The sequence below is a fragment of the Dermochelys coriacea genome, chromosome 20 (assembly GCF_009764565.3).
Source record: "Dermochelys coriacea isolate rDerCor1 chromosome 20, rDerCor1.pri.v4, whole genome shotgun sequence".
Taxonomy (NCBI): Eukaryota; Metazoa; Chordata; order Testudines; family Dermochelyidae; genus Dermochelys; species Dermochelys coriacea.
In genome coordinates, this window is record NC_050087.2 from 16,483,957 (window position 1) to 16,508,856 (window position 24,900).

At 56.9% G+C, this 24,900-nt stretch overlaps 1 protein-coding gene across 8 annotated transcripts; it reads left to right on the forward strand.

The window, feature by feature from the left end:
• Positions 1 to 24,723, forward strand: NACC1 (nucleus accumbens associated 1). Of its 8 annotated transcripts, none has more exons than XM_043506932.1 (7): positions 64 to 221; positions 15,528 to 16,464; positions 17,785 to 17,964; positions 20,638 to 20,743; positions 21,095 to 21,192; positions 22,732 to 22,987; positions 23,374 to 24,723. In XM_043506932.1, exons 2-7 carry the CDS (start codon positions 15,573 to 15,575, stop codon positions 23,384 to 23,386), a joined length of 1,545 nt encoding a protein of 514 aa, XP_043362867.1. In that variant the 5' UTR covers positions 64 to 221; positions 15,528 to 15,572; the 3' UTR covers positions 23,387 to 24,723. The 8 variants fall into 8 exon arrangements, with proteins under 8 accessions (XP_043362869.1, XP_038234081.1, XP_043362867.1 ...); XM_043506931.1 differs by having other exon boundaries at positions 23,387 to 24,723; XM_038378148.2 differs by having other exon boundaries at positions 65 to 221; positions 17,782 to 17,964.
• The last annotated feature ends 177 nt before the right edge of the window (positions 24,724 to 24,900 follow it).

The following is a 24,900-nucleotide window of genomic DNA, read 5'->3' on the forward strand; positions in this document are numbered from 1 at the left end:
GCCCCTGGGCCCAGCAGGGAGCAGCCAGCTCAGGGCTCAGCTAGCCGCGCCTGGGCGTGTGTGCGCCTGATCCAAGGGGAGGCCCGGCTGGCGGCGGCGGCCGCTGCCGCATCGGAGCGCTCGGCCCTCGGCTGAGCCGGCCTGGGCTGGCAATGAATGGCTGCTGCTGCCGCGAGGCCAGGGCGAGCTGAGCCCTGCGCGGAGACCGCCCCTGTGCACAGGTGGGAGCCGGCCCGCGCCCCGGGGCGGGGCCCCCCGCGCCCCCAGATCCTGGGGGACCTGCTCTGCCCCCCTCTGCTGCACCCCCACTGCACCTCCGGATCCTGGGGGACCTGCTCTGCCCCCCTCTGCTGCACCCCCCACTGCACCCCCGGACCTGGGGGGACCTGCTCTGCCCCCCCAGCCTGACCCCCACTGCTCCCCCGGATCCTGGGGGACCGGCTCTGCCCCCCAGCCTGACCCCCACTGCTCCCTCGGATCCTGGGGGGACCTGGTCTGCCCCCCTCTGCTGCACCCCCCACTGCACCCCCGGATCCTGGGGGACCTGCTCTGCCCCCCTCTGCTGCACCCCCACGGCACCTCCGGATCCTGGGGGACCTGCTCTGCCCCCTCTGCTGCACCCCCCACTGCACCCCCGGACCTGGGGGGACCTGCTCTGCCCCCCCAGCCTGACCCCCACTGCTCCCCCGGATCCTGGGGGACCGGCTCTGCCCCCCAGCCTGACCCCCACTGCTCCCTCGGATCCTGGGGGGACCTGGTCTGCCCCCCTCTGCTGCACCCCCCACTGCACCCCCGGATCCTGGGGGACCTGCTCTGCCCCCCTCTGCTGCACCCCCACTGCACCTCCGGATCCTGGGGGACCTGCTCTGCCCCCTCTGCTGCACCCCCCACTGCACCCCCGGACCTGGGGGGACCTGCTCTGCCCCCCCAGCCTGACCCCCACTGCTCCCCCGGATCCTGGGGGACCGGCTCTGCCCCCCAGCCTGACCCCCACTGCTCCCTCAGATCCTGGGGGGACCTGGTCTGCCCCCCTCTGCTGCACCCCCCACTGCACCCCCGGATCCTGGGGGACCTGCTCTGCCCCCCTCTGCTGCACCCCCACTGCACCTCCGGATCCTGGGGGACCTGCTCTGCCCCCCTCTGCTGCACCCCCCACTGCACCCCCGGACCTGGGGGGACCTGCTCTGCCCCCCCAGCCTGACCCCCACTGCTCCCCCGGATCCTGGGGGACCGGCTCTGCCCCCCAGCCAGACCCCCACTGCTCCCTCGGATCCTGGGGGGACCTGGTCTGCCCCCCTCTGCTGCACCCCCCACTGCACCCCCGGATCCTGGGGGACCTGCTCTGCCCCCCTCTGCTGCACCCCCACTGCACCTCCGGATCCTGGGGGACCTGCTCTGCCCCCCAGCCTGACCCCCACTGCTCCCCCGGATCCTGGGGGACCGGCTCTGCCCCCCAGCCTGACCCCCACTGCTCCCTCGGATCCTGGGGGGACCTGGTCTGCCCCCCTCTGCTGCACCCCCCACTGCACCCCCGGATCCTGGGGGACCTGCTCTGCTCCCCTCTGCTGCACCCCCCACTGCAACCCCGGATCCTGGGGGGACCTGCTCTGCCCCCCCCCCCAGCCTGACGCGCCCCCGGATCCTGGGGGGACCTGCTCTGCCCCCCCAGCCTGACGCGCCCCCGGATCCTGGGGGGACCTGCTCTGCCCCCCCCAGCCTGACGCGCCCCCGGATCCTGGGGGGACCTGCTCTGCCCCCCCCAGCCTGACGCGCCCCCGGATCCTGGGGGGACCTGCTCTGCCCCCCCCCCAGCCTGACGCGCCCCCGGATCCTGGGGGGACCTGCTCTGCCCCCCCCCCCAGCCTGACGCGCCCCCGGATCCTGGGGGGACCTGCTCTGCCCCCCCCCCCCCAGCCTGACGCGCCCCCGGATCCTGGGGGGACCTGCTCTGCCCCCCCCCCCCAGCCTGACGCGCCCCCGGATCCTGGGGGGACCTGCTCTGCCCCCCCCCCAGCCTGACGCGCCCCCGGATCCTGGGGGGACCTGCTCTGCCCCCCCCCAGCCTGACGCGCCCCCGGATCCTGGGGGGACCTGCTCTGCCCCCCCAGCCTGACGCGCCCCCGGATCCTGGGGGGACCGGCTCTGCCCCCCCCAGCCGGACGCGCCCCCGGATCCTGGGGGGACCTGCTCTGCCCCCCCCAGCCTGACGCGCCCCCGGATCCTGGGGGGACCTGCTCTGCCCCCCCCCCCCTGACGCGCCCCCGGATCCTGGGGGACCTGCTCTGCCCCCCCCAGCCTGACGCGCCCCCGGATCCTGGGGGGACCTGCTCTGCCCCCCCCCCGCCTGACGCGCCCCCGGATCCTGGGGGGACCTGCTCTGCCCCCCCCCCAGCCTGACGCGCCCCCGGATCCTGGGGGGACCTGCTCTGCCCCCCCCCAGCCTGACGCGCCCCCGGATCCTGGGGGGACCTGCTCTGCCCCCCCCCAGCCTGACGCGCCCCCGGATCCTGGGGGGACCTGCTCTGCCCCCCCCCCCAGCCTGACGCGCCCCCGGATCCTGGGGGGACCTGCTCTGCCCCCCCCCAGCCTGACGCGCCCCCGGATCCTGGGGGACCTGCTCTGCCCCCCCCAGCCTGACGCGCCCCCGGATCCTGGGGGGACCTGCTCTGCCCCCCCCAGCCTGACGCGCCCCCGGATCCTGGGGGACCTGCTCTGCCCCCCCCCCCAGCCTGACGCGCCCCCGGATCCTGGGGGGACCTGCTCTGCCCCCCCCCAGCCTGACGCGCCCCCGGATCCTGGGGGGACCTGCTCTGCCCCCCCCCCCAGCCTGCCGCGCCCCCGGATCCTGGGGGGACCTGCTCTGCCCCCCCCCCCCAGCCTGACGCGCCCCCGGATCCTGGGGGGACCTGCTCTGCCCCCCCCCCAGCCTGACGCGCCCCCGGATCCTGGGGGGACCTGCTCTGCCCCCCCCCCCAGCCTGACGCGCCCCCGGATCCTGGGGGACCTGCTCTGCCCCCCCCCCCAGCCTGACGCGCCCCCGGATCCTGGGGGGACCTGCTCTGCCCCCCCCCCCAGCCTGACGCGCCCCCGGATCCGGGGGGGACCTGCTCTGCCGCCCCCCCCCCCCAGCCTGACGCGCCCCCGGATCCTGGGGGGACCTGCTCTGCCGCCCCCCCCCCCCCCAGCCTGACGCGCCCCCGGATCCTGGGGGGACCTGCTCTGCCGCCCCCCCCCCCCAGCCTGACGCGCCCACCGGATCCTGGGGGGACCTGCTCTGCCGCCCCCCCCCCCAGCCTGACGCGCCCCGGATCCTGGGGGGACCTGCTCTGCCGCCCGCCCCCCCCCCAGCCTGACGCGCCCCCGGATCCTGGGGGGACCTGCTCTGCCGCCCCCCCCCCCCCCCGCCCGCCGCGCCCCCGGACCCTGGGGGACCTGCTCTGCCGCCCCCCCCCCCCCAGCCTGACGCGCCCCCGGATCCTGGGGGGACCTGCTCTGCCCGCCCCCCCCCCCAGCCTGACGCGCCCCCGGATCCTGGGGGGACCTGCTCTGCCGCCCCCCCCCCCCCAGCCTGACGCGCCCCCGGATCCTGGGGGGACCTGCTCTGCCGCCCCCCCCCCCCAGCCTGACGCGCCCCCGGATCCTGGGGGGACCTGCTCTGCCGCCCCCCCCCCCAGCCTGACGCGCCCCCGGATCCTGGGGGGACCTGCTCTGCCGCCCCCCCCCCCCAGCCTGACGCGCCCCCGGATCCTGGGGGGACCTGCTCTGCGCCCCCCCCCCAGCCTGACGCGCCCCCGGATCCTGGGGGGACCTGCTCTGCCGCCCCCCCCCCAGCCTGACGCGCCCCCGGATCCTGGGGGGACCTGCTCTGCCGCCCCCCCCCCCAGCCTGACGCGCCCCCGGATCCTGGGGGGACCTGCTCTGCCCCCCCCCCAGCCTGACGCGCCCCCGGATCCTGGGGGGACCTGCTCTGCCCCCCCCCAGCCTGACGCGCCCCCGGATCCTGGGGGGACCTGCTCTGCCCCCCCCCCCCGCCTGACGCGCCCCCGGATCCTGGGGGGACCTGCTCGGCCCCCCCCCCCAGCCTGACGCGCCCCCGGATCCTGGGGGGACCTGCTCTGCCCCCCCCCCCAGCCTGACGCGCCCCCGGATCCTGGGGGGACCTGCTCTGCCCCCCCCCCAGCCTGACGCGCCCCCGGATCCTGGGGGGGACCTGCTCTGCCCCCCCCCCAGCCTGACGCGCCCCCGGATCCTGGGGGGGACCTGCTCTGCCCCCCCCCAGCCTGACGCGCCCCCGGATCCTGGGGGGGACTGCTCTGCCCCCTTCTGCTGCCCCCCCACTGTACCCCCTGATCCTGGGGGACCTGCTCTGCCCCCCAGCCTGACCCCCACTGTGCCCCCTGATCCTGGTGAGAACCTGCTCTTCCCCCCCAGTCTGATCCCCACTGCACCTCTGATCCTGGGGGGACTTGCTCTGCCCCCCGCTGCTGCACTCCCTGATCCTAGGGGGACCTGCTCTGCCTCCCCACTGCTGCCCCCCTACCTGACCCCCACTGTACCCCCAGATCCTGGGGGGACCTGCTCTTCCCCCCTGTGCTGCACCTCCCACTGCACCCCTGATCCTGGGGTGACCTGCTCTGCCCCCCGCTGCTGCACTCCCTGATTCTGGGGGGACCTGCTCTGCCTCCCCACTGCTGCCCCCCCACCTGACCCCCACTGCACCCCCACATCCTGGGGGACCTGCTCTGCCCCCCTGTGCTGCACCCCCCACTGCACCCCCTGATCCGCGGGGTCTGCTCAGCCCCCCTCTGCTGCAGCCCCCAGCTGACCCCCCTGCATCCCCTGATCCACTTCCCTTCTGCTGCAGTCTCCCCATCTGACACTCCCACTGTAACCCCCTGATCCTGGGGGGACCTGCTCTGCTCCCCCTCTGCTGCAGTCCCTTATCTCTGTTCCCTGATGCTGAGGGGACAGGCTATGCCTCCCTCTGCCGCAGTCCCCCCATCTGACTCACCCCTTCCCCTGGGTGGTCTGGAGGGGTGCTAGGCCTTTCTCCAGGTCCCGTCTCTCCCCAATAGGCCTCTCAGCTCAGCCCCTGCCCACCCCACAGTGCCTTCAGGAAACTTTCTGCCCCATGGGGAGTTCTCTAGCTGCCCCCCACTCTCCACCTAGACCCTCCCAATCTCCTCGACGTTAGGGGACCTTCCCCCACCCTCCCGGGAAGAGAATCACCATCCCCCACAATAAACTCTGGTGAGGCCTCCCCCCTACGCACCCCCTTCTGGGTAGAGGTGAGGGGGTGGGGGCAGGGATGAATCTCCCCAATGGATCAGGCTCCTGGGTGGAGAAACCCTTCTATTGCAGTTCTTATGGGGTCTCCTAGCTGTAGTTGGGGTCTCCCCATCCTAGCAGCCCCCTGTGCCTAGATGTGTTTTTGTTTTGTTATCTTGCTTCTTGCACTCCCAGCCACAAGGGAAGGGCCGAAAGCCACCAGCCTAAAGTAAACTTCAGCTACTTGGGAATTTGGGGGTAGCAAGGCCGGAAGGTTGTGTGTGTGGGGGGGGGGCAGACTGCCCTTCTCCTTGCCATGTGTTGGGAGTTTGTGGTATTTGGTAAAGGGGAGGGAGGGATAAAGGGGTGATCTCCCCCTGTAAAAAATAAATAAAAATCCAACCAAACAAAAAACCAGGAAGTTTTTCCTGGATAAACTCTGTGGCTCGTGCAACTGGAACAACCCCAGAGTGGGTTGACGTGAGCATGTAGCGAGGATTTCTTCACGTCACCAAAAAAGCTTTACAATTTGTTTCTGTTGCAAATTGTTTACATTTTTTATTTATTTACATTTTGAAGGGGGCAGGGGCAGGTTTAACTGTCTGGTTTGGGTTGCATTTGATTTAATTTAATTTTTTTTTCTTTTGCTGTGTTTGGGTCACAGGTTTCTGGTTTATGTAGAGCGTGTGTATAATAACACACGTTGTGTTGCATTTTCCCCTTTTCTATTTCTTTGGGTTGCAAGTTTCAGGTTGTGTGTGTGTGTGTGTATATATATATATATATAAGTGCATTGTTTTGTTTGGGTTGTGTTTCACTTTTATTCCATTTGTTTAGGTTGCAGTGTTCAAGCTGGGATTACATATATATTTTAATGTATTATTTTGTTTGGGTTACTATTTCTATTTGGGGATTGTATATTTTTTTCAATACATTTTTGATTAGGTTGCAATTTGGGGGTTGCAGTTCTTTATGGATTTGGGGGGGAAAGGTTGTGGTATCTGTGTCTTGTGCATAAATCCTGTTTTTTAAGCTTGAACTTCATCCCTGGACCTTTTCTGGGGTCTGTGTAGCTCAGTCCGCGGTCCCGGCAGGATCATCATCCAGTTAGCTACAACTGTGTGGAAACAGAGTGGTAGCAAGCTGAATTATGTATATGGGCTACCTCTGAGGTACACAGACTTCAGCCCCTTATAGGTTAGGCCACTTGCCTAGGATTTGGGAGATATGGATTCAATTCCCTTCTCTGCTGCATACTCCCTGAGAGACCTCCAAATCCCGTACTCTCTCTGTGCCTCAGTTTCCCCATTTGTAAAATGGGAATAATAGCCCAGCCCTGCCTCACCGGGGTGGGAATAAATGTAGTAGGAGTTGTGAGGTGCTCAGATACTGGTAATGGGAGGCCATATAAGTACCTAAAATAGTACTGGGTGCTACACAGATACAGGGTGCGAGAGAGTCCCTGCCCCAAGTAGCCTGCAATCTAAATAGACATTGTGTGGGAGGGGAAACTGGGGCAAAGAGCAGAGAAATGGGTTGCCCAGAGTCAGTGGCAGAGCTGGGAATGGGACTCTGGTCTCCAGATCCCCAGTGCACTGCCCGATCCCTGCATCTCAGTGTTGCTTCCTTGTCAATTCCTTGCGCGGGAGTTGGGTCTGAGGGCTGCCTCTATAACAGTCTAGTGGAGCGTCCAATCTACACCACAAACCCTAAGCAACTTGGGGCTCTGTCACAGCACTGGGGAGGCAGTGTGGTCTAGTAGTTAGAGCACAGTGCTGGGAACCGTGACTCTTGGGTTCTCGTCCCAGTGCTGAGATGGGGTGAAGTCTAGTGGACGGAGCAGGGCGGCTGGGAGTCGGGACGCATGGGGTTACTCCCGGCTCCAGGACTAGTGGACTAGGAGCCATGATTCCTGGACTCTGCTCCTGGCTCTGGATGGGAGGGTGATTGGGATCCTGGGACAGAGGCCAATGAGTTACGGTGCCTTCTTGGGGAGCACTGAGTTTAAGCCTAAACAGAACCATCAGGGTTGTGATCCCAGCAGGAGCCAGGCATGTGGCTTTCTGGGTCCCCGGGCAGCGAAGGAGGCTGATCTGTGAGAGTGGCAGGAGTAGGTGCTGGATTGGGTGGGGAGGGTTCCAGCTGATGGGCAGCTTATTCCTCTGATGCTTCTGACAGAGCTGGAGTTGGATACTTGATATTAAACATGCAGCAGTGGGTGGCTGTGTGGGTAGGTCTGAAGGTAGCCTAGAGAAGCTAGAGACAGGCCTTATTCTTGTGGCCTGTGTGAAACATGCTTCACAATGTGCCCCGATCTGGCCCCCAGAAAAACCAAGAGGGCTTTTAGGGGGTGCAGATCAGGCAAAGCCGTTTTTTTTTCCTCCCACTGGATGATAGTAACTTGTATTGCAAGAGCACCTAAAGGCCCCAGCCGATATCAGTGGGCCCCCACTGCGCCAGGCGCTGACCCCTGCAGCTGAGATCAAGGGACCCTACTTCACTGGGCACTTCACAGGCACAGGTGGGAAGGGCAATTGAATCACAGAGTGGGGGAATGACTTACCTGAGGTCAGTGGCGGAGCTGGGAATAGAACCCAGGAGTCCTGACTCCCACCAAAATTCCTGAATCTCAAACTGGGGGCAAATGTTCTCATTAGCTGGAGGTGAGGTTGGCAATGCCCTCATGTTGTACGCCTTGTGCTTCCATAGTATGGAGGTACCTGTAAATCGGTGTCAGGATGGAGGACTGAAAATCAGGACTCCTGGGTTCTGTTCCCAGGTGGGTGGAGGGTAGAGTCTAGTCTAGAATCTAGTGGTTAGGATAGGAAGGTAGAAGCCAGGACTCCTCCATTCTTATTCCTGTCTTTGGCACAGATTGTGGTCTGGAAGTGAGAGCTGGAGATGCTGGAAACCAGAGCTTCTAGATTCCAAGCTCTGCCATTGATTGGCTGGGTGACCTCTGGCAAGTCGCCTCGCCTTTCTGTGCCTCAATTTCCCCATCAATACAATGGGGATAATGATACTGACTCATCCTCAGGTGAAGGAGTGTGGGTTGCACGTGGAGGCTGGTTAATGATCATGTGCAGAATACTGTGAAACCTTGGAAGAAATGAGCATCAGGTTTATATTATTGAGAGTCAAATTAAAGGTAGAATCATTACATTTTCTTCATAGATTATAAAGCCAGAAGGGAGCACTGTGATCAGTTAGTGTGCTCTCCTGTATAATAACACAGGCTGTGGGATTTCCCTGAATTAATTCCGGTTTCAATTCCGGTAGAGCAGATTTCTTGGAAAAATATCCAAACTTGATTTAAAAATGGCCAGTGATGGCAAATCCACGGTAGCCCTTAGTAAGTTGTCCCTCTTAAAAATTTGTGTCTTGTCTAACTTCAACTTTCAGCCACTAGCTCTTATTAGATCTTTGTCTGCTAGACTGAAGAGCACTTTATGATCAATATTTTGTTCCCCAGGTAGGTACTTAAAGACTGTGATCAAGTCACCCCTTAACCATCACTCTGTTAAATTACAGAGGCAAAGCTTCTGGAGTCTGTTGCTGTCTACAATAAACAGGCCCAGAATTCAGGGTTTGTAATGGTTTTACAGAACTTACTATGGGCAGAAAAACTTTTTGATTTAAATGGGTTTTAAAAATTAATCTAAAAAAACCAAAACAGGATTCTCAAACCTCCTTGATTTCAGGAGACCAGGGAAGATGAAACTGACAAAGAACTTTCTCCCTGCCCTGCTGAGATAAATGTCAAAAGTAAAGGAGAGTGTGGAGGCTCTTTGGGACAGGGACTACCCCTCCTTATCCCTTGAGCCTGCACCATTGACTCCAGTAATGCAGGATTTGACCCTTATTAGGCATATTCGGGTAGCACCTAGAGGCCGCAGGTGAGATCAGGCGCCTGTTGCACAGGTGCTGCAGATACATTATAAGAGCAAGTTGCTGTCCCAACAGACTTAAAGTCTAAGTGAACAAGTAGTAGAAGGGGAAACTGAGGCCAGAGGGTAACTTACTCCAGGTCTTTGGTGGAGAACAGAACCCAGGTATCCCGAGCCCTGGCTAGACCCTGCTGCATGTGCAGTGGGACTGCACCTTTAAACTGCACCAGATTTCCTTTTCTGAAGGATCTGAGGTTCTGTTAAATGCTCTAACCTGCCGGTGTCTCGTTCTCATATGTGCCAGCTGCTGGGAAAGCCGGCTCATCTGCTGCCCTCCTCTCTGTTGCTTGCAAATAGGTCAAGGCAGTCGGTTTCTCTGGTGGATCATGGGCAAAAAGAGTGATCCTTCTGGGCTGCTGTGACTTTAAAAACGCAACGTCACCCATGTTCCAAAACCCAAGGCACAGAGGCAGCCTTGTGGGGGAGCCCACTGCCCTGGGGCAAGACTTTGGGTTTGATCCTGCATCGCTGTGTGCCTCAGTTTCCCTAGGAATCTAGGGCCTTTGGGCTCTGCCCACCAGGGGGTTCCCCTCGCTTGGAGTGGGGTTGGCAGAGGGGAACCCCCACTAAAGAGGCTGTGGTATCCCTCTCCCTCCCAGGAGAGGCAGAGATGGTAGCGTGCCATCGTGTCTGTGCTTAGTGGATTGAGGCTAAAAGATCTTTGGGTCAGGGATGCGGGTCAGGGCCTCTAATGCAAATCAATAGCAAGTGCAGGGGGGTTTTCTCAAGGGAACCACTGTCTCCGCTTCCCCAGCCCGTCTGTCAGTGTCCCTGAGTTTGATGTGAAAGGCTCCTTCTGATCTGATGGTTACCCTACCCCTTCCTCCTGCGATTTGGGGGTATCAGGTGTCTGAACCAGGTGGTGAGCATGCAAGAGTGGGTGGAGAGAGAGGTTGGGACCGTGGGGGGCTAGTTGGGCTGAAGGTATTAATCTTCCCTGGACTGGGGGAGGTGGAAAGCCACCCCGATTGGGGAGGTGAAAAGCCACCCCGATCGGGGAGGTGGCCTCTTAGGTGGAACGAGTTGTCAGGTCTCAGTCTTGTTTCTTCCTTGGCTGCTGCAGTCAGCGGGATTGAAGGGACAACAAGTGAATTCCCTTCCCCGCCGGAGGCGGGTCCCTGAGACAGAGAGGCAAGTTAGGTTGCTAGTCTTGCGCTGGGGCTACATAGAGTCTTAGGGACAGCTGATCCAGCACCAACCGACCTGTGGGAGGGTGGGAGCTGGGCTGAGCCAGACTCCACAGAGGTCTCCAAAGCTAAGAGCTGGTGTGGCTCAGAGTTGGAGCTGTGTATGTAGGATCAGGGCAGAGGGTCAGCCAGCTCTGATCGGTAGGGGCTGGCCGTTGGGTAAGATGATGGTCGGGGGAACAGGGCTGAGAAGATCGCAGTCTTATTCTCTTGCTGCGTTGCTTAGCAAAGTTTGGGCTGTAGGATAACTTGCCCTGGGCTAGGATTTCACCTAAAGATCACCGTGTCTCCGTAGGATGCTTGTGCTGAGCGAAATTGGGGCCTGGTTATGTCATGCACCCCCCAACCAAGATTGGGGACCCTCTCTTGCCGGGCCCTGCACAAACCCCTCCCACTCCCCCAGCTGAGATTAGATGCTCCATCATGCCAGGGCCCGCACAGATACCTGCCCACCGCAGGGATCTGGGCCCTGCATAGACCCTCCTCCGTCTGAGATTGGGGGTCCCTTCATGCTGAGTCTTGCATGGGGGGCCACATCATGCCAGGCACTGCACAGACCCCACTCCAGCTGAGAGCTGGGCCCCATCATGCCAGGCTCTGCGCACACAGAGGGTGAGGGACTGGCCCTGCTCCAATGAGCTTTCAGTCTAGCCAGACAGATTTAGATTGGAAATAAGGCAGCAGGTTTTAACGCTCAGGGAGATTCACCATTGGAACAAACCTCCAGGAGGTGGAACCTACATCTTGTGAAGTCTCCAGATCCCTCCTGGTGCCTCTGCTATAGCCAAAGACCAGCTGCTGGGCTCAGCACAGGGGTAAATGGGTGAAACTGAAGATCTTGGGCCTACAGTAGGTCAGGCTAGAGGATCTAATGGTCCCTCCTGGTCTTAAACCCTGCTGCCCTATAAATAAAGAGACAAAGGCAGGATGGGTCCCTCTGGTTGATCACTGAGGGGACTGTGTCCCAGAAATGTGAAGTGCCTTGTCTGCATGAAAAAGTTGTGCTGGTTTTGAAGCGAAGGTGTGAATGTAAGCCAATTGGGGTGAAAGCGGTGCCAAGGGGCGCTCTGGTTTTGGTGTAAAAGCGGCTTCTCTGGGGTTGGTTCAAGTAGATTAGAGACAGATTTAAACTTGACTGAAATCAGATCATCCGTGCAGGGGTTACCTGGGTCTTTAAAGAAAAAACAAAAAAGCGAGTTAAACCAGTTCAACTTTTCCAGGTAGACACAGCCGAGCGACGCCAGAGCCCGGGCCCCCGAGTCCCGGTCCATTATCTTCACCACAAGACCTTCCTTTTGCTTCTCTTTTTTTAGAAGGAATCTTATAAGTAGCCTGCAGAATAAGGCGGAGGAAAAACTTGCCCTTGCTCTTGTTATGATGGTGCCTTTGCCCAGAAAGGTTTGCATTCGGAATTCTGGCACTGGGAGGAGCAGAGAACGAATAAGTTTACGACGGGGCATGAGCTGCTTGAGAGTGGGACTGTCATCTTGTTCTGCGTTTGTACAGTGCCTAGCACAGTGCGGCCTAGTGGTCTCGGGAGACCTGGGTTCTATTCCTAGCTCTGCCACTGGCCTGCTGGGGGCCCTTGGGTGAGTTACTTACCCCGCTCTGTGCCTCGGTTTCTCCATCAGTGAAACAAGGATGACAATGACCTTCTTTGAGATCTGTTTGTGAGACATGCTAGACGAGAGCTCGGGATTGTAGTTTTGTGTTTATTACAAAGTGCTGCCGTGGTGCCGACGAGGTGGAATTCCATGGCAGCTACCAAGGAACAAGGCTGGGGCGGCAGGGAGTGGAGGATTCCGTACTGTTAGAATGGGAGAGGAGGGGCGGGAAGCCAGGACTCCTGGGTTCTGTGCCTAGCTCTAAGGGGGCAATGGTGTCTCGTGTTGGAGCAGTGGGGGTCGGGACTAGAAGCTAGAACTCCTGGATTCTATCCCCAGCTGTAGGAGGGGAGTGGTGCCTAGTGAGTAGAGCGGGGAGTTAGAAGCCAGGACTCCTGGGTTCTCTCTACAGCTCCACCACTGATTCACTCTGCAGCTTTAGGCAAATCCCTTCTCCTGCCTGTACCTTCGCTGTTCTTCCCCCCTCCACGCATACACCTCCATGTAAAATTGTGTGTGGGATGCCCCACACCCAGGTGTACCCACAGTGGCTGGGCTTTCTTGAAATGGCTAAATCCAGGGCTGGAGAGAAGGCGGCTTATCAGGGCTTGGGCTGATGAGACAACAAAGCCACAGGGGGCTTGGTTTTCTCCCCGATCTGGGGTTAGGGAGATGTCGCTGGGGTACTCGGATCAGCACATGTCCGTCCCCGGCTCCCAGCAGTAAAGTCTGTGGAGACAAGCGCACCACGTGGTGGATAAGTCAATACTCTGTTCACTTGGTTACCTTTCCGTGCTCCTGCTTTGCATCCCTGCATGGCTAGTTCAGCCAGTGTTTATTCTCCGCTCGCTCGCTTTATGGTTTTTTCCCCTGGTTTCAGTGTCTGCCACAGCTCGAAATGGTGCGGGATAGACCTGCGTTGCTCACTGCATCTCACCTCCCCCACGCTCATAAAAGATGTACAATTCACAGGGGCCAGTTAGGGAAAGGAGTATGGGACCTTTCCCTTCTGCGGGGGGTCCGCTCCGATCCAGCCCTGGTTAGGGGACTGGCTGGCTCAGGGGCAGGAGGGAATGGGATTCAGTCCCTTTCCCCTTTACGGGGCACCAGCTTTCATCCAGCCCCAGCTTAGGGGAGCGGTTGATTCAGGGGACCAGGAAATGGGACACTGCCTCTTTCTTCTCTGGGGGGTGCTGGCTCCAATCCAGACCCAGGGTGGGCGCCCTGTGAGTCAGAGGCAGGTGGAGTCTCTCCTGTTCTCTTGGGATTTAAAAAAAAAAAATCAATTAGCTTAAAAAAAAAAGTCTAACAAATTGCTCTGCTAATCATGAATAAATTAACCCTCCTCCCAGCTTTGTTCCATAGCGATTTGATAGGCTTGGCAAGTCTCAGTGACGGGGATGGGAGTGTGGAATTGAGAGTGGCTCTGATTTCCTGCCTTGTTAGCAAGCATGTGGAGAAAGATGGCCGTGTCGCTAGGAGCTTGTGCACGCACCCGGGTGTGCTGTGTCTTTGTAACCATTACAAAATGGATCAAAGAAAATACTTGTCCCTACAACATATCATTAGCCTGTGGAACTCACTGCTACAGGACGGTGCGGAGACCAAAAACTTGGCAAGAGTCAAAGAGGGATTGGACGTGCACACCACGCCCATGGGGTGTGCTGCTCTGGCTCCTTGGAGTGGTGACAGGGCCACTTAGAGCTTGATGAGCCTGGCCCAGCCTTGGAGGAAAGAGCCGAATCTTCTAGCAGAGGTAGCAAAGGCTTTAAGATGCAGGGGTCCAATGTTTGCTCCCCTGGAAGTGTCAGGATTTCTACTGGGTGGGACACCAGTCTGGGACTTGGGAGACCCGGGTTCAGTTCCCTGCTCTGCCACAGACTCCCCGTGTGACCTTGGGCTTCTTTGTGGCTCAGTTTTCCCATCTGTACAATGGGGAGAACAGCACCGCCCTACCTTCCAGCCGGGTTATGAAGATAAAACCGTTACGGTTTGGGAGGGGTGAGGTATTGCAGTTGTCACCGATTGGGGGATGGGTAAACAATGAAGATGATGGGTCACTGACACAGAGCGATCTGGATCCATGGTAAACTGGGCGCAAGCAAACACTATGTTTTATTACAACTAACTGTAAATGTATCTGGCTCTGAATGAAGAGCATCGGCCGTGCTTCCAGGCTTGGGGGCCCTCTCCTGGGAAGCAGGGACTCTGAAAATGATTTGGTTGTGGTGGATAATCAGCTGAGCAGGAGCTCCCAGCGTTACGCTGGGGCCAAAACAGCTAGTGGGATCTGGGGATGTATAAACGGGAATGTGGAGTAGGGGCAGAGAGGTGATTTTCCCTCTGTGTTTGGCACTGGGGCAACCGCAGCTGGAATCCTGTGCCCAGTTCTGGTGCCTACAATTCAAGAAGGATGTTGATAAATTGAAGAGGGGTCAGAGAAGAGTCATGAGAAGGATCTAAAGGATTAGAAAACCTGCCTCCAGGAGCTCAGTTCTTTTAGCTTATTAGAGAGAAGGTTAAGGGGTGACTTGATCGCAGTCTGAGTATCTACTTGGGGAGTAACGGGCTCTTCTGTCCAGCAGAGGCAGGCCTAACACAATCCTCTGGCTGGAAGTTGAAGCTGGACACATTCAGACTGGAAACAAGGTGAGCATTTTTCATGCTGAGAGTAACCACTGGAACAACGTACCGACAGCTTCTCCGTCACTGATCGTTTTCCAGTCTGGACTGGGTCTGTTTCTAAAAGCTCTGCTCAAGGAATTCTTTCGGGGCCGTTCTCTGGCCTGGGTTCTACAGATCACAATGGTCTCTTCTGATCTTGGGGGGTCTGTGAAAGTATCCTATGGACATGGATCGTGTTTTATTAGCCTGCGGTTGCCTCTGAGCGAATGGGCTTCTTTTTTAGCTCAGGAGGGACTCCAGCTGTGGGATCCAGAAGTGTCAGGTTCAACCGCTTCCACTGGACCCCATTGCGGGTGTCATTCCCTGGGGTTTAGATACAAAGCGGGCCCCATGCAGCGGCATCCTAAAGATCTTAATGTGAACCTGGCTGATGGAATGGGGCCGCTCCGCCACAGCCAGGCAAATAGCTAACGCACTTCCCTTTTTATATCCCCGCCCCCTGCTCCCTTTTATCATTCCCCCCACCCCCTGCTTCCATGTCTTGCCTGTGTCTCCGTGTGTCTCTCCACCTCTGGTTCTCTTCCGCCATTCACTCCTCTCTTGCTCTCCCTGTTTGCCTTCCTCTTGTCTTCTCTTCTCCCCTCTCCATGTCTGCATCCATCTACCCCGTCGGTCTGTCTCTGTCGTCATACCTACCCACCCACCTGTCTGTCTCCATCTGCTATCATCCGTACCTATCTGTCCATCACCATGCATCTGATGTATCTTATTGTGGTCCATACCCACCCACCCGTCCATTGTGGTGCATGCCCACCCCTGGTCACACGTATCCATCCATCCATCCATCTCCTCCTCTCCACCCCCCCACATATCTTTCCCCTCCTCCCTGTCTCCAGCAGACCCCCCACCGCCTCCCCACCCCAAGCCAGGAGGAGGCGACTATGGCGCAGACTCTGCAGATGGAGATCCCCAACTTTGGCAACAGCATCCTGGAGTGCCTGAACGAGCAGCGCCTTCAGGGGCTGTACTGCGACGTCTCAGTGGTGGTGAAAGGCCACGCCTTCAAGGCTCACCGGGCCGTCCTGGCGGCCAGCAGCTCCTACTTCCGGGACCTTTTCAACAACAGCAAGAGCGCGGTGGTGGAGCTGCCGGCGGCTGTGCAGCCCCAGTCCTTCCAGCAGATCCTCAGTTTCTGCTACACGGGCCGGCTGAGCATGAACGTGGGAGACCAGTTCCTGCTGATGTACACGGCCGGCTTCCTCCAGATCCAGGAGATCATGGAGAAAGGGACTGAGTTCTTCCTGAAGGTCAGCTCCCCCAGCTGCGACTCCCAGGGCCTGCATGCCGAGGAGACCCCTTCCTCCGAGCCCCAGAGCCCCGTGGCCCAGACCTCCACCTGGCCCTCCTGTAACACCCCCTTGCCCCTGGTGTCCCGCGTCAAGACAGAGCAGCAGGAGTCGGACTCCGTCCAGTGCACTTTCGTGGTCAAGCGGCTCTGGGACAACGGCCAGAAGGAGGGAGGAGGTGGCGGGGGAGGAGGCAACAACGGGAGCCGCAAAATGGCCAAGTTCTCCACGCAGGACCTCGGAGGCAACCGGCAGCAGCAGCAGGGGGCGCAAGCAGGAGGCGGCGGGTCCGGTGTCGTTAGCGGGCCCAGCACGTCCGACCAGACCAGCCCCGGCACGTCCAGCGCCTACACGAGCGACAGCCCGAGCTCCTATCACAACGAGGAGGACGAAGAGGAGGACGCGGCCGAGGAAGGCTCCGATGAGCAGTACCGGCAGATCTGCAACATGTACACGATGTACAGCATGATGAATGTAGGGCAGACAGGTGAGAGTGGCTGGGTGGGGAGGGGCCTTCCATGCTCCACCCCTTGGGGGAGGGGCCTGGGAAAGGGGAGGGGCCCTAATGCTCCGCCCCTTGGGGAGGGGCTTGGGAAAGGGGAGGAGAGCTAATGCTCTGCCCCCTTGGGGGCATGGCACAGGGAGCTGGGAAGGGGCGCAGCTTATACTGCTCTCTCCCTAGAGCAGTGGCTGGGGGAAGGGGAGGGACTTGTATTGCTCCACCCCTTTGGGGAGTGGCTGAGGGATGGGGCGGGGCTTCTGCTCTGCTGCTGGGTGTGGTACCTTCGCTGTCAGGGTTATGGGCAGGTGAGGACAAGGGCTTGTTTTCATTGCAAGGTGAATCCAGCTACACTAGCTGGAGAGTCTGGCCTGGAAGAGCTTAGAGAACCACCGAGAAGAAGGGTGGCCCAGTGGTGAGGGCGATACCTCATGCCCTGAAGACCCGGGTTCAATTCCCAGCTCCGCCACAAGTTCCCAGTGTGACCGTGTGCATGTTGCTCAGTCTCTCTGTGCCTCAGTTTCCCATCTGTACACTGGGGATCCCTGCCCTGTCTCCTAGGAGTGTGGTGAGGAGAAATACCCCAGGGGTGGGGGTAGGACAAGGACAAGCTGCAACATCTGGGCGTAGAAACCTTAAATCAATGACCTGGGCGAGGCCTGGAGATCTGGTTTTTCTGGGGTTTCTCCAGCTGTTCCAGGCTTCTCCTTGGATAAAGGCTCAGCATCTGTGTCCTGAGTTTCGCTGAGTCTCAGCCCAGTTCCCAGCAGGCTGGACACACCCAGCTTGCTATCAAAGCAGGGCTCACTGGTGAGGCTGCGGGTTTTTCTCGGGGCTCACCCCACTCGGCGGCTAGAGAAGCCTGTCTTCAAGGGGGCGATTACCCAGGGGATAAATTCACACTGACCCATGGCCGGGGAAAGGAGCTGGGCCGGTGGTCCCCATTGTAATAGGGGAGAATTCGCTCTTCTCCAGCTGGAAAGACAAACCCCTCGCGCTCCAGATCCCATCTGTGCAGGGGTTAAAAATGACCATCGTCGGCACCTCGGGAAAGGGAAACTGACACAAAAAATCACGGGTCCTAGTCGCTGTAGTGAGTCGGCGGCAAACCTGGAAATAGAACCCAGGAGTCCGGATTCCCAGTCCCCCCTGCTCTAACCACTAGACTCCACTGCCCTCCCAGAGCCAGGTAAAGAACCCAGGAGTCCTGGCTCCTAGCCCCCCTCCCACCCCACTAGACTGAATGTTTAGGCCTAGGATCTGTGTTCTGTGTGTTCATCCTCTACTCCCCTGGGCCCCAACCAGCAGCGGCTGCAGAGAAGGTGGAAGCCCTGCCCGACCAGGTGGCCTCTGAGTCTCGCAACCGGATCCGGGTGCGGCAGGACCTGGCGTCGCTGCCGGCCGAGCTCATCAACCAGATCGGGAACCGGTGTCACCCCAAGCTATATGACGAGGGTGACCCTGCAGAGAAGCTGGAGCTTGTGACAGGTGTGTGTGCGCGTGTGGGGGGGGCCCAACTCGGGGGAGGAGGCAGAGACCATTCTGGGGTCGGAGGCGGGGGGCTAATTAAATTGCAGCATGTGAATGTGCTGCCCCTATTTTAGGGCTTGATCCAAACTCAGTGGGGTTCTTCCCTTACCGGGAGCTGAGCACGTGTTCCTGCGCGTTGGCAAATGGGAGCCAGTGACGGGAGAGGCAGTGAGGCCCAATGGGCTGGCGCTCACGAGACCTGGGTTCTGTTCCCAACTCTGCCACTGCCCCACTGGGTGACCTCAGGCAAGTTCCCCCAACCCTGTACCTCAGTTTCCCATCCCACCCTGGGTCTGTGCAGGGCCTGGACTGATGGGGACTCGCTCAAGGGCGGGAGCTCTCTATGCAGCACCCAGCATAACAGAGGGCTCCAATCTCAGTCTGGGGAGCGGGCCCTAAAAAATTCACTGGACCGTGAAATCTGGTCTCCCCCGTGAAATCTGTATAGTACAGGGTAAAAGTACACAGAAGACCAGATTTCACGGGGGAGACCAGAGTTTCTCAAACTGGGGTTCTCAACCCAAACTGCGGTTGTGGGGGGTCACAAGGCTATTGTAGGGGGTTGCGATGTTGCCACCTTTACTTTTGCGCTGCCTTCAGAGCAAGGCGGCTGGAGAGTGGTGGATGCTGCCGGCTGCCCAGCTAGGAAAGCAACGCCGCAGCCAGAGGTGGCAAATACCCTGCCACGACACCCTTATTTCTGCGCTTCTGCGGGCGGTGGTGCGGCCTTCAGAGCTGGGCTCCCTGCCAGCAGCCGTGGAGCTTCCTGCAGCTGCAGGAAGTTCCTGGAGATGGATCTGACCTGACCCTGGGAGCAACCCCTGCAGGGGAAGAGGAAGTCCTGTCCCTCCCAGCTTGGCCAGGACCAGCAGCTGGAGCCTGCCATATGGTAGGAGCACCTCAGCCAGGGCAACCCCAGCCCTGCCTTTCCCTGGCTCCGGGCGCAGTGTCCCAGCGTTCGGAGGTCAAAGAGGCCTTGGGCTTGTCACCCTCCCAACCATGGTATAGGCCATCCCCCCCTCCCTCAAAAGTGAGGACGCCCTCCCTGTCAGGGTTCCCTCCCCACTCTGAACTCTGGGGTACAGATGTGGGGACCCGTATGAAAGACCCCCTAAGCTTATTTCTACCAGCCTAAGTTAAAAACTTCCCCAAAGCACAAATCCTTCCCTGTCCTTGGATGGGTACTGCTGCCACCACCAAGTGAGTTAGACAAAGATTCAGGAAAAGGACCACTTGAAGTTCCTGTTTCCCCAAAATATTCCCCCAAACCCCTTCACACCCTTTCTTGGGGATGCTTGAGAATAATCTACCAACCAGATAGGTAAACAAGGTGAGCACAGACCAGACCCCTGGGTTTTCAGATTCTAAAAAAACAGAATTTTATTATAAAGGAAAAAAAAAAGTAAAAAACCTCCTCTGTAAAATCAGGATGGAAGGTAATTTTACATCTTATTTAAGGTAATAAGATTTAAAACAGAGAGGATAACCCTCTAGGCAAAACTTCAAAGTTACAAAAACCAGAGATAAACCTCCCTCTTAGCACAGGAAAAATTCACAAGCTAAAACAAAAGATAATCTAATGCATTTCCTTCCTATTACTTACAATTTGTAATCTTAGATGCTTAGTTTGGATATGGCTTTAGTAGATGTATTTTCCCTGCCCTGGTTCCTCACAGGAGAGAACACAAAGAAAAAACACAAAACAAAAACCTTCCCCCCAAGATTTGAAAGTATCTTCTCCCCTTATTGGTCCTTTTGGTCAGATGCCAGCCAAGTTATCTGAGCTTCTTAACCCTTTACAGGTAAAGGAGAGATTTTATGCTACCTGTAGCTGTATATTTATGACACCGCTCCCCATCATACGCAGAAGTGAGGGTGGCAATACGGCGACCCACCCTACAATAGTCTTGCGACCCCCCCCCCCCACCGTCCCCATGACCTCCTTTTGAGTTGGGATCCCCAGGGTTACAACCCCATTAAATTTCAGATTTAAGTATCTGAAACCGTGAAATTTACAGTTTAAAAAATCCTATGGCCGTGAAATTGACTCAAATCAACTGTGAATTTGGTAGGGCCCTAGTGTTGGGGGGACCCCGATCTTGGCTGGGGGGTGCTTGTGTGGTGCTTGGCACAACAGGGAACCTTGATTTCTGCTGGGGATGGGGTCTGTGGGGTGACCAGCACAGCAGGGAACCCTGATCTTGGTTGGAGGAGGGAGTCCATGGGGCATGTGGCACAGCAGGGGACCCTGATCTCATCCATGGGGTGTCTGTGGGGCACCTGGCATAGCAGGGGACCCCGAATTTGGTCATGGTGGGGGGATTCATGGGGTGCTGGGCACAGCAGTGGGCCCCAATCATCATCGTTAACCTCCCGTGCCCTAGAGTATGCAGCATTACAGCCCCATCCCCTATTCCATGTTGCCCCAAAGCCAGGACCTCCCTCGCGACGCAGAAGCCACTGTCTGTCACTGCCAGGTCGGGGATTGAGGCTCCTGCTCCAGCTCCGTTCTGTTGGGTCCAAGGGCAGGCTCGGCAGGAATGGAGGCTGTTCCCTAGTGGCACCCCCTTGTGGGGGGTCAGAGGGACATGTCTGGGTCATAATGGTTTTTTTTTTCCCCACCCCGCCTAGGAACGAACGTGTACATCACCCGGGCACAGCTGATGAACTGCCATGTCAGCGCAGGGACGCGGCACAAAGTGCTTCTGAGGCGGCTTCTGGCTTCCTTTTTTGATCGGTGAATTTCGGCTTTCTGTATTGTGGGGGTGGGCCTGCGTCTCTCTCTTCCTGTCCCCTTCCCTGCCCTGCCAGGCCTGACGCAGCACTGGGAGTCCGGACTCTGGGATTCTAGCCCCAGCTCCAGGAACGGAGTGGAGCCTAGTGGTTAGAGCACAAGGGGCCAGGAATCAGAACTGGGTTCTCCCCAGCCAATGGTAAGGGACTGACGGGAGTAGAGCAGGGGGCGCTGGGAGCGAAGACTCCTGGGTTCTTTGCCCACATTTGAGTAGGGGATGGGAGTCTAGGGGTCAGAGCAGGGCACTGGCGAGAGGGTCTTTAGTTCTAATTCTCCGTCCTTTCCCCTGGCTAGGAACACTCTGGCAAACAGCTGTGGCACTGGCATCCGCTCGTCCACCAACGACCCCAGCCGGAAGCCGTTGGACAGCAGGGTGCTGCATGCCGTGAAGTGTGAGTGCAGGGGTGATTCTGCTGGGCCCAGGGGCTCCACAAGGCTGCATCCTCTGGGCCCCGTGGGGGATGAGCCAGGGTCCGAAAGCCTGTCTCGCAGCAGATGGTACTGCCCCACATCCCAGTGACACTCTGGGGCCTGACCCAAAGCCCGTTGTGTCTTCCTCATTGAGTGTCATGCCCTTTGCATCAGGCTCATTACGGAGATCCTGGCCTGAGCGTCCAGAGACCAGCGGGGGGCAGGCCCAGAGACCCAGCTGGCACAGAACGGGGCTGTGATGCCAAGTCTCCAGGAGCTCTGGTTCTGGTTCTGAACATTGCATTCTGTTCTCACTAGGGTGACCAGGTGTCCCGATTTTACAGGGACTGTCCCGATATTCAGGGCTCTTTCTATAGGTGTCTATTACCCCCCCACCCCGTCCACACTTGCTGTCTGGTCACCCTAGTTCTGAGTCACATGCTCCCCATCACATGACCCTTGTACTCTCCATCTGGGGAAGGGGTGGGATAATCCTTCCCCCGCCCCCTGTTAAAGGGCCAGACTCCTTTGCAGAACAGCATAGAGGAGGACCCCAGATACACAGGGGGAGAATTACACTCATTATGTGTGGGGGCGGGGCGGGGTAGGGTAGAGAATGGGGATCTAAAGGCAGAGACAGGTATTTCCCATCACTGAGATCATGCCCCTGCTGGCCAGAGGCTGCAGAGAGATAGTCAAAAAATGTAGGCCCAAACTAAAAAGCTTCTTGTTTTTTAAAATAATAATAATTCCCACCGTTTATACCCCATATCTGATCTCGGCACTTTTTAGACTATTTTAATCACTCTGGAAAACGGGATTTTTGTTTGTCGGTTGCTTTGCGATAGTTGGTTTCTAACATTACAGAAGGGCAAAGAGAAGATTTTTCATTTGTTGACAATTTAGAAAAGTTGGGGAGGAGAGGGGAGAGGTTTCAAAATTTTGGTGAATCAAAAAGTAAAAATAAACCATGAATAGTTTGGGTGGAACAAAAAATTTAGTTTCTGGTGGGAATGAAAATAAAAAGTTCAGAAATTGTTGGCGAATGAAAAGATTGGAAAAAGAAAAGTTTTGGGTGGAACAAAACATATTGTTTCGTTGAAAACAGCGTGTTTTGGTTTGACCATTTTAAAACTCTCTTTGAACTTGGAAGGAAACAGTGAAACGAAAAGTCATTTCCAACCGAAAAATCAATTCTTTTTTTGTATAATTTTTTTTTTAGGCTTTTGCCCTAAATGAGCAATTAGGTGAAACGAACGTGAATTTGCAAAACACTTTGGTGTTACTGAAGCTGCATTTTTCATTGGGGTGGGGGGAAGTGTTTTGCCCTGTTCTACTTAACACCCCCTCGCTTCCCCATCCTAGCATTACGCTGGGCCCCTGAACTGGGCTGTAATGGTCTCCTGTCCTCTGTGGATCTGGCACTGGGAGGGGGGGATCTCGCAACACACTTGCCGGGGGGTGCTAGCGTGGCTGCCTGACTAATAAGTGTCTTTTTTTTTTTCCGCCCCGCACCCCAGTCTACTGCCAGAACTTTGCCCCTAACTTCAAGGAGAGTGAGATGAACGCCATCGCCGCCGACATGTGCACGAACGCCCGGCGCGTGGTCCGTAAGAGCTGGATCCCCAAGCTCAAGCTGCTGATGGCAGAAGGTGACACCTACACCACGTTCATCAACGACACTGGGAAGATGGAGCCGGACATCATGGGAGTGGAGCACAGCTTTGAGACAGGCAGTCACGACGGGGATGCAGGGACCTCGGCTGAGAGCCTCCAGTAAAAACCGTTTCCTCCCGTTAGCCCTTTCCATTCACTGATTTATTTTATTTTGATTTCTTAAGTTGATTATTTTTAGCGTCCCACTTTGATTTGATTTTAATGTGTGTTTTTGGGGTTTTTTTTCGGTTTGCCGGGGGAAAAAAGTTGCACCGTCTCTTTAAAAAAACAAAATCATCCTCTGTTCCTAATGCAGTGTGGGTAATGAGAGAGGAGTCGGTGGCGTGGGCAATTTCAATCTCACACTGTTCTTACTGGGCGGGTGGATGTTTTCTTGGGTAGCCCTGTGAGTCAAACTGGGGAAATTCCCCCCTTCCTCCCCTTCATGGTTTTAATGACCTCTCGTTAAATAGATCTATAAATAATTGATCACGCTTTATATGCAGGTTCTCTTTATAGGTGGTTTGCAAAGGGGTAATAAATGATGGATCATGTTTCAAGCATATCAAAGACAGAAGCGTAGGATGTGTTGCAGCTGGGTCTAAGCTTCCCATTGGATTTGATCGCCATCCTTGAGAACTGATTAACCATGCATTCAAGCTTTATGAACCCTGTGCAAACTGCTCACGAATGGAGCCTTCGTACAAAGTGGGACCGTACGATTTTACAGGAAAATAAAAATCTGAATTTAAGACCCTGATTTCTAAAAAGCATCTGTTCAAGACAGCATGTAAGCATGCGCTTAACTTTAAGCACCTCTTTATGTTCCTCTTGAATTCAGTCAAAATGGGCATTTGACTTTATTCATCTTAAGTGCTAAAGTCCCACTGATTTCTTTCATCCATCCACGGGCTGCAGTGACGAGGGTGGAGAATAAGGATGGGTCGTAACGTGTGTCTCTCTGAATGGGGGCTTTTTTCTTTTAAAGCAAGTGACAAAGCAACGCTCCTGGCTGTAATGTCTTTTCACATTGAGTCTACACTGGATTTTTTTCTTTTTTCCCCTTCCAACCAGGTAGTGTAAAATCCTATTGCAGCGACTCACAAGTGACCTCTATGGGGATTTGAACTTTGGGCAGAGCCAACCTAATTCCCTGTTGCTTTGTCTCCCTCGAGTGGCCAGGCGGCATGTAAAGGTTTGAATCCTCTAATGGGTCACATCTTTTAGCTCACCCAGTAGTAGTTTTGGCTTTTATCGCCTCAAGTCTGAGATTCAGTCTCCAGCCAAGGGGTGTCATGTTATGCTAACTTGAAATTTGAGCTCGTTGGCTGAAATCTCTTTTGGCTGGAAAAGGCAGATTCGCCACCAAAACGGGGCAGTTTCACCAAATTGTTTTGGCCAACCCCTTCCCCCAAAACGTTTTCTTTTGACATTTTCAAACCATTTCAGGTTTCAGAGTAGCAGCTGTGTTAGTCTGTATCCATAAAAAGAAAAGGAGGACTTGTAGCACCTTAGAGACTAACAAATTTATTAGAGCATAAGCTTTTGTGAGCTACAGCTCACTTCATCGGATGCAACTATTTCAGCGTTTCATCGTAACATTTGGTTTAGAAATGACCTTCCATTTTATTTTAGAAATACTGTAAAAAAACGCTGCAAATAAAACATTCGGCTTCAGGGCGAACGGATTTTGTTCAAACTGATGCAACTTTTTTCTGATTTTTTTTTTTTTTGAGTTGACGCTGACGGCGCTATAGCTACACTGATGTAAAACCAAAATCCCATAGAGATGAGACCCTGAATGCCATATGCAAGGCCATGCTTGTTTTTTCAATAGCACGGGGCATTGTCGAGGCCAAAAAAAAAAAAGGTAATCTATTTGAATCCCTTCCTGTTAATGGCAGGATCCCAAGTTGTGATTTTAAAAATGTAAACCCTAATCCTGCAAACACAGACAGGATTCATCTGTAAGGATGGTTTGTGTTCATTGACCTATTCACATGCTGCTTCTTAAGCACTAGGGCCTGTTTTCA

What these genes read in the sequence shown, in the direction of transcription:
- NACC1 (XM_038378151.2), top strand. Translation starts at nt 15,573, where the DNA reads ATGGCGCAGACTCTGCAGATGGAGATCCCCAACTTTGGCAACAGCATC. An exon ending in GAAGCTGGAGCTTGTGACAG is followed by an intron (nt 17,965 to 20,637) that starts GTGTGTGTGCGC and finishes CACCCCGCCTAG; the next exon opens with GAACGAACGTGTACATCACC. An exon ending in CTGGCTTCCTTTTTTGATCG is followed by an intron (nt 20,744 to 21,094) that starts GTGAATTTCGGC and finishes TCCCCTGGCTAG; the next exon opens with GAACACTCTGGCAAACAGCT.